This window comes from Corythoichthys intestinalis, chromosome 2 (genome assembly GCF_030265065.1).
Source record: "Corythoichthys intestinalis isolate RoL2023-P3 chromosome 2, ASM3026506v1, whole genome shotgun sequence".
Classification (NCBI taxonomy): Eukaryota; Metazoa; Chordata; class Actinopteri; order Syngnathiformes; family Syngnathidae; genus Corythoichthys; species Corythoichthys intestinalis.
The window spans coordinates 10,029,906-10,042,354 of record NC_080396.1 but is presented as its reverse complement, the minus strand read 5'-3'; the positions used below and the strand labels follow the sequence as shown (position 1 = coordinate 10,042,354).

General features: G+C 40.0%; 1 protein-coding gene across 1 annotated transcript in view; it reads right to left on the bottom strand.

Annotated features, from left to right (window-relative positions):
- The window catches only part of LOC130930795 (microphthalmia-associated transcription factor-like), a 198,630-nt gene extending 186,446 nt beyond the window's left edge, over positions 1-12,184 (bottom strand). Inside the window, 1 exon segment of the mRNA XM_057858946.1 lies at positions 11,972-12,184. Coding sequence (XP_057714929.1) covers positions 11,972-12,075 — 104 coding nt within the window. The 5' untranslated portion in view covers positions 12,076-12,184.
- Between the last annotated feature and the right edge of the window lie 265 nt (positions 12,185-12,449).

Below are 12,449 nucleotides of genomic sequence, written 5' to 3'. Positions count from 1 at the left end.
AAAAATTGAAGAACAACATTTAAAAGGGTAAATATATGAAAAGAACATCTCAACCACTCCTTGATGTCTGCGATTTCTGCATCGCCACCCTTGTTATATTACCATGTTTCAGCCATAAAATCCCCCAAAAATACAACTGTAGCCATTCACAGCTGTGTTTTGACACTCAGTGATACATGCTACATGGAGTTTTTGGAACGAAACAAGGTAAGTATGTGATAATATCACGTTAAAGTCATGGCGTCTTTATTTCTGCTCTCGCGTGCTCTCACCTCCAGATAGGGTTTTGCTGTTTAAAAAAATTTTTTTTTTTTTTTTTTTTTTAGAAATGCCCTCCTGTTCTGTGAAGAGGGTCCATCAGGAAGCCGAATCTCGGATTCAGGAGGAGCAGTGTGGTTTTCGTCCCAGCCGTGGAACAGTGGACCAGCTCTACACCCATGGCAGGATCCTCGAGGGGGCATGGGAGTTCGCTCAACCAGTCTACATGTTTTGTGGATTTGGAGAAGGCGTTCGACCGTGTGCCTAGGGGAGTCCTGTCGAGGGCGCTCTGGGAGTACGGGGTACCGAGCCCCTTGGTAAGGGCTGTTCGGTCCCTGTACGACCGGTGTCAGAGTTTGGTCCGCATTGCTGGCAGTAAGTCGAATTCGTTCCCAGTGAGGATTGGACTCTGCCAAGGCTGCCGTTTGTCACCGATTCTGTTCATAATTTTTATGGACAGAATTTCTAGGCGCAGCCGAAGCGTTGAGGGGTGTCCGGTTTGGTGGCCTCAGCATTGCATCTCTGCTTATTTGCAGATGATGTGGTGCTGTTGGCTTCATCAAGCCGTGACCTCCAACTCTCACTGGGGCAGTTCGCAGCCAAGTGTGAAGCGGTTGGGATGAAGATCAGCGCCTCCAAATCCAAGACCAAGGTCCTCAGCCGGTAAAGGGTGGCATGCCCTCTCCGGGTCGGGGATGAGATCCTGCCCCAAGTGGAGGAGTTCAAGTATCTTGGGGTCTTGTTCACGAGTGAGGGTAGGAGGGAGCGGGAGATTGAGAGGCGGATCGGTGCAGCGTCTGCAGTGATGCGGACTCTGCACCGGTCCGTTGTGGTGAAGAAGGAGCTAAGCCAAAAAGGTGAAGCTCTCGATTTACCGGTCGATCTATGTTCCTACCCTCACCTATGATGACCGAAAGAACAGGATCCCGGATACAAGCGACCGAAATGAGTTTCCTCCGAAGGGTGTCCGGGCTCTCCCTTAGAGATAGGGTGAGAAGACCGGTCATCCGGGAGGGGCTCGGTGTCGAGCCGCTACTCCTCCGCGTTGAGAGGAGCCAGTTGAGGTGGCTCGGGCAACTGGTTCGGATGCCTCCTGGACGCCTCCCTGGAGAGGTGTTCCGGGCATGTCCCACCGGCGGGAGGCCCCGGGGACGACCCAGGACACGCTGGAGAGACTATGTCGCTTGGCTGGCCTGGGAAAGCCTTGGAATCCCCCGGGAGGAGCTGGCTGAAGTGGCTGAGGAGAGGGAAGTCTGGGCTTCCCTGCTAAAGCTGCTGACCCCACGACCTGACCTCGGACTAAGCGGATGGATGGATGGATGGATGGATGGATGGATGGATGGATGGATGGATGGATGGATGGATGGATGGATGGATGGATGGATGGCCCTCCAGTTCAAAATTTGTCCCCCAGAAAATTGAGATTTTAAGCTTTCCATAGATGTACGTATCACACATGCATATAGGACAATTTTGAAATTTGGCCAAATTGGGGGCCTCAGAGCGGAACTTCAAGTCACATGAGTGTTTTCCGCCATATACATTTTTTAAAATCATACTTTGGGGGGGGGGGGGGGGGTGAAAAAACATGACTTATACTGTATGTATCTCTTTCCAATGCTAAATTTTAAATTAAAATTAAATTCAAAAAATTTTTTTAAATATTGCAATATAATATCGCAATATAGCGCAAACGCCCCAAAAATCGTAACGATAGTTTTTCTAATATCGTTCAGGCGTAAGGCATACTATATCTAACAACACAAAAGACAATCTAACTCTTGACACTTCATAATATTATTGATTCAGCCACCCGACCTGAGTGTAGCAGTAAACTCTCTCTCGTTTTAATCAGTGGCACGCACGAGCAGCCTCACGTTGCACACAAACAAGGACCCAAATGGGACTGCGCATAATTGCCGGTAAAAATCGATTGTCAAATTCATTGGCAACTATTTTATTAATCGATTAGTTGTTGCAGCCTTAGTGTTGTTATCTTTTTTTGTCTTTTTTTAAAGACATGGTCACCATTTCATAGCACCTTTAAAGTAAGCCTTTCCATATCAGAGAACCTTACTGTCAACCTCACTGCTTTTCAGAAATAACACATTTGAAGCTAAATTTAAACATGATTTTTACACTGCATAGAAGACAACTTCCACAGGCTGTCACATCTATTTTAAGCACAAAGTCTGGATGGTGTAAGAACATTTCCTCAAACTAACAAAGGGAGAAAGATATGATGTGAGATGAAATTTTCAGCACAGAAGGTGCATCAATCACAACGTATCTGACAGGTCGCTGTGAGCACTCCAACTTATTGTATCAACTCTCAACAATCATCGGACTGTCCTCATGCTGGGTTAGTGTCATGTGATCCGAGAAGGAAGTGGGCTCACATGAGCCAAATAAAATGACATTAGATGAAATTATCTGTGATGCCCTGCTTGCCGGGTCTTCTTGTGCTACATTTCTGTTCCATGCTGCTATTTGTCTACCGACAACAAAGTGACACTATTAACTTCCACGTGTATGTAAAAAGTATTGCCATTTCACTAATTAGGAAATTGCCTCTAAATATGTAGAAGTGGGTAAGTGGTTATGACAGCGCATATGGGCAGTTTTTCTCGACAGTGGAGTTTTTGACCACACATAGACAACTAAAAGAACAAAAAAAAACAGAACAAAAAGTGATGATTTGAACACTTTCAGGGACAGTGGACAGCTACTCGAAAGACAGAAACTCATTCACTGCTAACACAGGTCACGGATTATGTGTTGTGGTAGTTAGTAAAATAGGGAAACTGATCTTGAAAACACCTATTGACAGAAATAGATGTCCAATCCATTTCAACAGGGAGGGGCTGGAAGCAATCCAATGATCCAGTTAAAATGAATTTGGACGTCTACCGCCGTCAATGGCAGCCAAAGCATCTTTGTGAGGTCACAAGAGATTTATGATACAAACAAAAAACAATGAATAACTAAAATTTCTAGAGCAAAATACACTTATTTGAATTTGCCTTTATTTTCCTTTACAACCTTTTTTTTGGGGTTGTTTAATTTTGGTAACATATAAAAACTAACCCGTAACGTATATATTTTACCAAAATGGTAGATGTGTTAGAAGTGTAATATCTAAGTCATTTCTGAATTTTTTTTTTTTACTTTCAATCACTCAAAAGATCACTGGAGTCAGAGCTATCCATGCACATATTGTTTTTATTTTTTTATTTCATTATTTGCCCTCTATGGACAATAAAAGCAGTATTGTGCTTTGACCAAAACCAATTATAGTGGATACATATACAGTGCCTTGCAAAAGTATTCGGCCCCCTTGAATCTTGCAACCTTTCGCCACATTTCAGGCTTGAAACATAAAGATATGAAATTTAATTTTTTTGTTAAGAAACAACAACAAGTGGGACACAATCGTGAAGTGGAACAACATTTATTGGATAATTTAAACTTTTTTAACAAATAAAAAACTGAAAAGTGGGACGTGCAATATTATTCGGCCCCTTTACTTTCAGTGCAGCAAACTCACTCCAGAAGTTCAGTGAGGATCTCTGAATGATCCAATGTTGTCCTAAATGACCGATGATGATAAATAGAATCCACCTGGGTGTAATCAAGTCTCCGTATAAATGCACCTGCTCTGTGATAGTCTCAGGGTTCTGTTTAAAGTGCAGAGAGCATTATGAAAACCAAAGAACACACCAGGCAGGTCCGAGATACTGTTGTGGAGAAGTTTAAAGCCGGATTTGGATACAAAAAGATTTCCCAAGCTTTAAACATCTCAAGGAGCACTGTGCAAGCCATCATATTGAAATGGAAGGAGCATCAGATCACTGCAAATCTACCAAGACCCGGCCGTCCTTCCAAACTTTCTTCTCAAACAAGGAGAAAACTGATCAGAGATGCAGCCAAGAGGCCCATGATCACTCTGGATGAACTGCAGAGATCTACAGCTGAGGTTGGAGAGTCTGTCCATAGGACAACAATCAGTCGTACATTGCACAAATCTGGCCTTTATGGAAGAGTGGCAAGAAGACAGCCATTTCTCAAAGATATCCATAAAAAGTCTCGTTTAAAGTTTGCCACAAGCCACCTGGGAGACACACCAAACATGTGGAAGAAGGTGCTCTGGTCAGATGAAACCAAAATTGAACTTTTTGGCCACAATGCAAAACAATATGTTTGGCGTAAAAGCAACACAGCTCACCACCCTGAACACACCATCCCCACTGTCAAACATGGTGGTGGCAGCATCATGGTTTGGGCCTGCTTTTCTTCAGCAGGGACAGGGAAGATGGTTAAAATTGACGGGAAGATGGATGCAGCCAAATACAGGAACATTCTGGAAGAAAACCTGTGGGTATCTGCGCAAGACCTGAGACTGGGACGGAGATTTATCGTCCAACAGGACAATGATCCAAAACATAAAGCCAAATCTACAATGGAATGGTTCAAAAATAAAAGTATCCAGGTGTTAGAATGGCCAAGTCAAAGTCCAGACCTGAATCCAATCGAGAATCTGTGGAAAGAGCTGAAGACTGCTGTTTACAAACACTCTCCATCCAACCTCACTGAGCTCGAGCTGTTTTGCAAGGAAGAATGGGCAAGAATGTCAGTCTCTCGATGTGCAAAACTGATAGAAACATACCCCAAGCGACTTGCAGCTGTAACTGGAGCAAAAGGTGGCGCTACAAAGTATTAACGCAAGGGGGCCGAATAATATTGCACGCCCCACTTTTCAGTTTTTTATTTGTTAAAAAAGTTTAAATTATCCAATAAATTTTGTTCCACTTCACGATTGTGTCCCACTTGTTGTTGATTCTTGACAAAAAATTAAAATTTTATATCTTTATGTTTGAAGCCTGAAATGTGGCGAAAGGTTGCAAAGTTCAAGGGGGCCGAATACTTTTGCAAGGCACTGTATATATAAAACAAATTTGAATTGGAAAATTTCATATGGCATAATTACAGCCTCGAATACGTCAAAAAGTCATAACAACATCATTTTTTTCTGCCTTTCCATTTTTTGACAATAGCAGTTTTTGGGGCAAATACCCTGAAACGTACATATTTTACCAAAATGGTAAATGTTTTACAGGTGTGATAACTAAGTCATTTCTGAATATTTTTTTTACTTTCAACTACTCAAAATGTTCACTGGAGTCAGTCAGGTTGTGTTTTTTATGCTTTTGCATTGATTTAAACATAAAATTCCCCGAATTTACCAAAATGGTAGATGATGGCGCATAAGGGTTGTTTAAAGTTTTAGGTTTAATTTATTGATGGGGTTTTGCAAGGCAAAGGCCCATCAATAAATTAAACAGTAAATTAATTAAAATCCCTGAATGTTATTATTCCCGTTTCATCATCTTGTTCTTGTTGTTATTCCCGCGCGCTGACAGCCCGAAACGTTTGACTGACCACCACAGTTCAAATACAGAAATGACTGGAATTCTCGTGCAACAAAGGGAATCTATTGAAAGCCCCCCCAAAAAATTACCTTTCGCACCAAAAATGTTTTTTTTTTTTTTTTTTTTTTTCAAATTACATAATTTACACATCAAAAATTCCAGGACGGTAAGGGGCATAAAAGTTTTATGCAGAATTTGCCAAAAACTTACGGAACCCCCAAAATTAACCAAAACGTTTCCTATTAATTTCTAATGGGATGCCATTGATGGGCATGTACTGTACAGTCCTTGACAAAAGTCTTGTCGCTTATCCATTTGGTAGAAACAATTGCTAATAACCTGACTTTTAATTATTCAATTGGTTTCAGAAATGGCTCATATGAAAGCTAAGACCCTCCCAAATGATGTTGAATGTACAAAAATATATTTGTTTCACTGAAAAAAGAATTATCATTTAATGAAGGCATAAAGGTCAAATTTTGGCAAGACAAAAGTTTTGTCGCCTATAAAAAAGTAGTGTGAAAATTGAACAAAAAATGTACTTCAAATACAAAAATATTAGGGCTGTCAAACGATTAAAATTTTTAATCGAGTTAATTACAGCTTAGAAATTAATTAATCGTAATTAATTGCAATTCAAACCATCTATAAAATATGCCATATTTTTCTGTAAATTATATATATATATTCTGTAAAATAAATTGTTGGAATGGAAAGATAAGACACAAGATGGATATATACATTCAACATACGGTACATAAGGACTGTAGTGGGCATTTCACTCTACTGTCATTTAAATCTGTCTATGCTGTCCTCACTCCGAAGCGTCTACTTTTTCCAAAGCTAGACAGCTAGTGAACGACGCCTTAATAATCAGACTTCTTCCTTTTTCATCTGATTTATTAATAAAATGGCCTCAAACCATTGTCCTCTTTAGACCGTCGTAAAACTACAACAAAAAGTACACAAGCATTGCATTAGCAACAACGTTAGCTTAGTACGCTATACAGGTTCACTAAACAAACAAAAAGCGTCTCATACAAAAAAATAGAACATTTCGCTTACTAACATAATATGTACATTCTTTACAACAACCATACTCACAGACAAATCTTGTCCAAGGATCATATAAGCACAACATTACAACGTAGGCGTCAGCCCGAGACGTCGTGCAGCCATACTGAACTGGCAAGAAAACAATAAACCATGTCGCAAAGCGACCACAAGAGTTCGCTGTTAGCACAAAAAGCCTTGCTGTAAAATTTACCAAAAGGCAGAATACTGTCTGAGCGGGACATGTGCATTAATTGCGTCAAATATTTTAACGTGATTAATTAAAAAAATTAATTACCGCCCGTTAACGCGATAATTTTGACAGCCCTAAAAAATTATGTTACATAACATAAGCGATTTAAGTAGTGGTGCTGTGAGATCCAAATTTAATATTTTGTATGAATTCCATGGGCTTGAAGGACTGCATCCATGCGGTTCGGCAAGGATTCATTCAATTTATTGATGAAGTCATCACGAACATCAAAGAAAGCAGTCTTGAATGCCTCCCAGAGTTCATCAACATTCTTAGGTTTCGTCTTCCATGCTTCCTCTTTCATCCTGTTCATGTCTGGTGACTGGGCTGGCCAGTCCTGGAGGATCTTGATCTTCTTTGCCTTGAGGAACTTTGAGGAAGAGATTGAAGTATGCCATGGAGCACCATCCTGCTGCAGACTTTGTCTCTTTTTATGGTTATGAATGTAAGAGGCAGCTAAGATTTGTTGATATTTCAGACTATTTATGTTGCCTTCCACCCTGCAGATGTCTTGCATACCCCCATACTGGATGTAACCTCAGACCATGATTTTGCCACTACCAAACAACTGTTTTGTGGCAAAAGGTGGATTATTCAGATGAATCTTCCATTGAATGACAGGACTGTTGCCGCAAATATTGCAGGAGACCTACTGGAGCCCGCATGGACCCGAGATTCACTCAGAAAACAGTGAAGTTTGGTGGTGGCAAAATCATGGTCTGGGGTTCCTTGCCGAACCGCATGGATGCAGTCCTTCAAACCCATGGAAGTCCTACAAAATATTTAATTTGGATCTCACGGCACTACTACTTAATTTGCTTATGTTATGCAACTTATTTTTTGTATTTGAAGTACATTTTTTGTTCAATTTTCACACTACTTTCTGTAGGCGACAAAACTTTTGTCTTGCCAAAATTTGACTTTTATGTCTTCATTAAATGATCAATGTTTTTTCAGTGAAACAAATATATTTTTGTACACTCAGCATCATTTGGGATGGTCTTAGCTTTCATATGAGCCATTTCTGAAACCAACTGAATAATTAAAAGTCAGGTTATTAGCAATTGTTTCTACAAAATGGATAAGCAACAAGACTTTTGTCAGGGACTGTAGAACAATCATATTACCTTTCCCCCCACTCATTTTATTTTTGAATTGGCATTAAAAACGACCTGATCAGATTAACCTATATAAGAATTGTAAATATCTTAAGAAGGATAGCAGCACAAACAAAACTTTTTACAGCACAAACGAAGCACAAACGATTGACATCACTTTTATATAAATTTGCCTCTGATGGGTGGTCAACTTCACCGAGGTCTTTACAGCCGGTAAAGTCTAAACTACTAATTCAGAGTGTCCAACACGTAAGGCGTACGTGCGGGAGCTCCAACAGGACTTCCGTTCAACACGCAGCGCTTCACCCGTGCTATTAAAACATTTTATGAGGAAAAAATATGCATAAAACAAAACCGTACGGTACCCATGTGAACCAAACCAATCATGCAAAACTGAAACGGTTCAATATGTGAACTGTTACACCCAAGGGCGTAGGTTTGGGCTCAACATTGGTAGGGACGATATGGCATTATCTGCACGTAGACTTTTTGCTGGGGTCGGGACATTTGTAATTATACATGCAAAATAAATCTGTATTGACTTGACAAAAACACCGAAGAAACATTTTGAAAACTGCCAGAAAAAATGTCTGGATTTTATTAGCAAATTTAAATTGCATTATTTGAACATCATTAAAATAATATTACCATAAACAATAAATAAAAGCTTGTTAATCATCTCTTAACTATACAGGAATGCAAAAAGAAAATACATACCAATATTTGTCTTAAGACCACTCAACATTGTCTAATTAAAGAAATTAAATATAATAATATAATAAAACTTCTTTGTCAGGCAATAACAAAAATAAATAAAAATGGAGCTGTCCTTCAGGTAAAACACTACTGCTTTTGTCCACAAGCACAGCGAAACTCAACAAAAAGATGAAAGCTTCTGTGGGATGCTTTAAGACCACATACATTTCTCAGTTTATTTCACTTCAGCAGTAGAAAACACATAGAGGAGGACAATTTTCTCGAAGCAGCTTCCTAGTAGAGTTTTGCAGGTTAGCAAGTTCACACAGTTTAATGTTATGCTAACTCTGAGGCAGGTTGGACTTTCAGTAGTAAAATTAGTGGTGTGTTCCCCACTTCCACAACATTGAAGTCTTTTTACATTTCTTACAGTGGCTGCTGCTGGCTGAAAAAAAAAAAACTTCTAATAATAAGAAAATAATTAAATTAATAATGGTGGGGTCAGTTACAGCAATTAAAACATGTAGGGCATGGGTCCCCAAACTACGGCCCGTGGGCCAGATACGGCCCGCCTCCACATTTGGTCCGGCCCCCTGAACAATACTAGAAAGCATTTTTATTTTTTTATTAATTTTTTTTCCCAATTGTGTTATTTATTTCCTGGCCTTTTTTGGGGAACTCAGAGAGGGTTATTTGGTTATTATCTCTTTCGTTAATAGTGTTATTATTAGTTATTACTATTATATTATATTATTTATTTTATTTTATTTACTTTTGTTCCGTGAAGGTTCCAGAAAGGGTTATTTGATTGTGGCTTTCTGAAAAACAAATATTTTTTTACATTTAGGCACTCCTGCAATCGTCACATTTTTTCTGTTACAAACTGACCCCGACCCCTCATCAGAGAAGGGAAAAGTTATGTGGCCCTCACAGGAAAAAGTTTGGCGACCCCTGATGTAGGGAGACAATCTAAATGACCTATATAACTGAAGTCATTATATAATGCAAATAAGGTTGCTTAAAAAGTTGGTGGGGACAATTTGAGCATCCTGAAAAGTTAGTGTTTTATCCCTAGTCCCAATGCAAACCTACGCCCATGGTTACACCGTTAATATTAGAGGTGTGCAAAATTTCCGATTCTTAGATTCTTCGCGATTCGGCCGTGGAAGATTCGAGAACGATTCACAAACATCCAAATTCCGATTATTGAAATATGCCAAGTAAAGCGGAAGTACAACACACTCAGCGCGCCGCACGGTCTTCGGAATGAGGAACGGAGCGAGAGTAGCTAAACATCATGCTTCTCATTACCCGGCCCCTCGGGTAATGCCAATGCTCAACTCACGGCTCTAGCTCAACTCATGCCACGAGATTAAAAAAAACAACAACAACAACATATCTGACTGCTGCCGAAAACCTGCTACAAAGTACATCCACATAATGTTACGCTAGATATCATTTATATAGGACTAGATGCATTATAGATTGGGTAGCCATAGCAGCACATCTACAAAAAGCTAGATGCGGGCGTTAGTAAACGGCCGCCATCTTAAAGCAGTACACTTCCCTGCAAGGCTGCTGTAGCGAACCTTCCAAGCAAACCTAATTAACTTTTTATCTAAAATACTCCTAAATCGGTAAAATATTGACTTGAATCTATCTTTAAAATAGTTTTAAAACTTTCACATGTCGAAAGTAGACAAAAGGGAAATTATGGAATAAAGGGAGCAATTTTAACAACTTTAAATAATGATTCACAACATTAAATTAATTGAATGTAGTTTCAAGCTGCTGATACAGAATGGGGACTGGAGTTTTTTATTTACTGTTATTTTTGTATATTTGTTTACTGCTATATGTTAACTTGATACTGAAATAGTAGTTTGGTTTAGACTGAGGGTATTTTTGAACAATTTTGGAACTAATGTACAAAACATTAAAAAAAAAAAAAAAAAAAAATTTAAAGGGGGGGGTGCATCAATAATCGTTTTATAATCGAATCGGAGCCTCTGAATCATAATCGTAATCGAATCGTTAGGTGCCCAAAGATTCCCAGCTCTAGTTAATATATCGGGTCATATCGTACAGCACTATTTTTTCTAATTTGGCGTGATTTGACCATACAAATTTGAGGGACGAAGCCATGTTGCAAATAAAGAATATCTACAAAAACACATTTGACATGATTCTATATTCGTAAAAGAGTGTAGTCCAGCCATGACTTGAAAAAACCGGAAAGCACAGGGGAAGTTATCATGCAAATTAGCCATTTTTTGTTAACGAAACTGTTTAGGATGCAGTCTTTTTTCCACGTAGAAATTACGTTTGCTCTCTGTGGCCATCAACTCATTTAGTATGGCCCATATTCGTGAGTAATTCATATGAAAATTAAAAATTTGTAGTTTGATGAGAAAAATTAATTTCCCTATTTGGAGGCTTTCTAAAAGGAGAGTTGTTTTTGTGTCAGAAAAACATGGTTTCCCCCAGGGTGGCACGTAACCAGTGATGTAACTTGGATGCTTGTGAAGCATATCTGCATGCCCATGTAATGACAGCAATGATTTTGTGGATAAATAGTGACGTCTTGCAGCAGAATGTTGCCTGATTACCCTATCCATGACCCCATTGTCACAGCAAGACTAAGTGAGGACAGAACCCCACTGTGTCCACATAGAGAGTTTATTGCACAGGTTAGGAGATTCATGCTCAATTCTCATCCTTTAAACCAGGAGTGCTGGCTGCGAACGCTCATGTTTAACGCCACTGACTGTGCTAGAGGTCCAATTCATTATGACTGGGATGCCAATCAAAATGAATTGGACGTCTAGAGCTGTCAATGGCGGCCAATGAGCTAATTGCATTCTGCATTTGGTGACATTTCAAACACTACAATGCTATATGTTTAACTAATGTGGCTGTGAGGCATCTTGAGGTACTCGGACCAGTCTGCTCTTCCCGAGCTAATATTTGAAGTGGATGTTAACAAGACAACACCCAAACGTTGCATAACTGCGTGCGGCCAGACAAAAAACTATCAACATTGAAAGGCACTCTGTGTCAGCGGGAAGCCCATAACTCGCCCCGAACAGCACTTAGCGAGAGTTGTGCGGCCTCATTATCACCTAAACACCAAAACCACCTCAGCGTGCCAAATAACTACTGACCTGCTTTTCAAGGGCTGACTCTTCAGCTCGTAGTACGTTTTGGGTTCCTCGTGTAAATCCTCTCCATCTTCGAAGTCGGGAACAATTCCCGATTCCGACTGCATGTTTGAAGAACAACAACGAAAACAACTTTTAGCGGGGGAGAACTTGTCAAAACAGCTTTGTGCGGCGCCGTACGTCGACCCTGTGAAGCGCTGCGAGTGCAAACTGTATTTGTCCGGCACCCGGAGCTATGTAGTCCACAACGCGGAGCCGCTCACTGACTGCCGGCGCTGTCAGAAGCCAGCAAACTGCAACCCCCATCATGCACTGCGGCTGTCAATGTCAGCTTGTGTCCGATTGGATGTATTCGGACGTCGTATATTTTTTACTTTACAGAAATTCAGCCACGCTAATGGTTGTGTGTTATACAATAAAAGTGACCAAAAGTAGATTTACATACACTCAAGTCTTTAAAATTACAGTATGTTTAAATTTT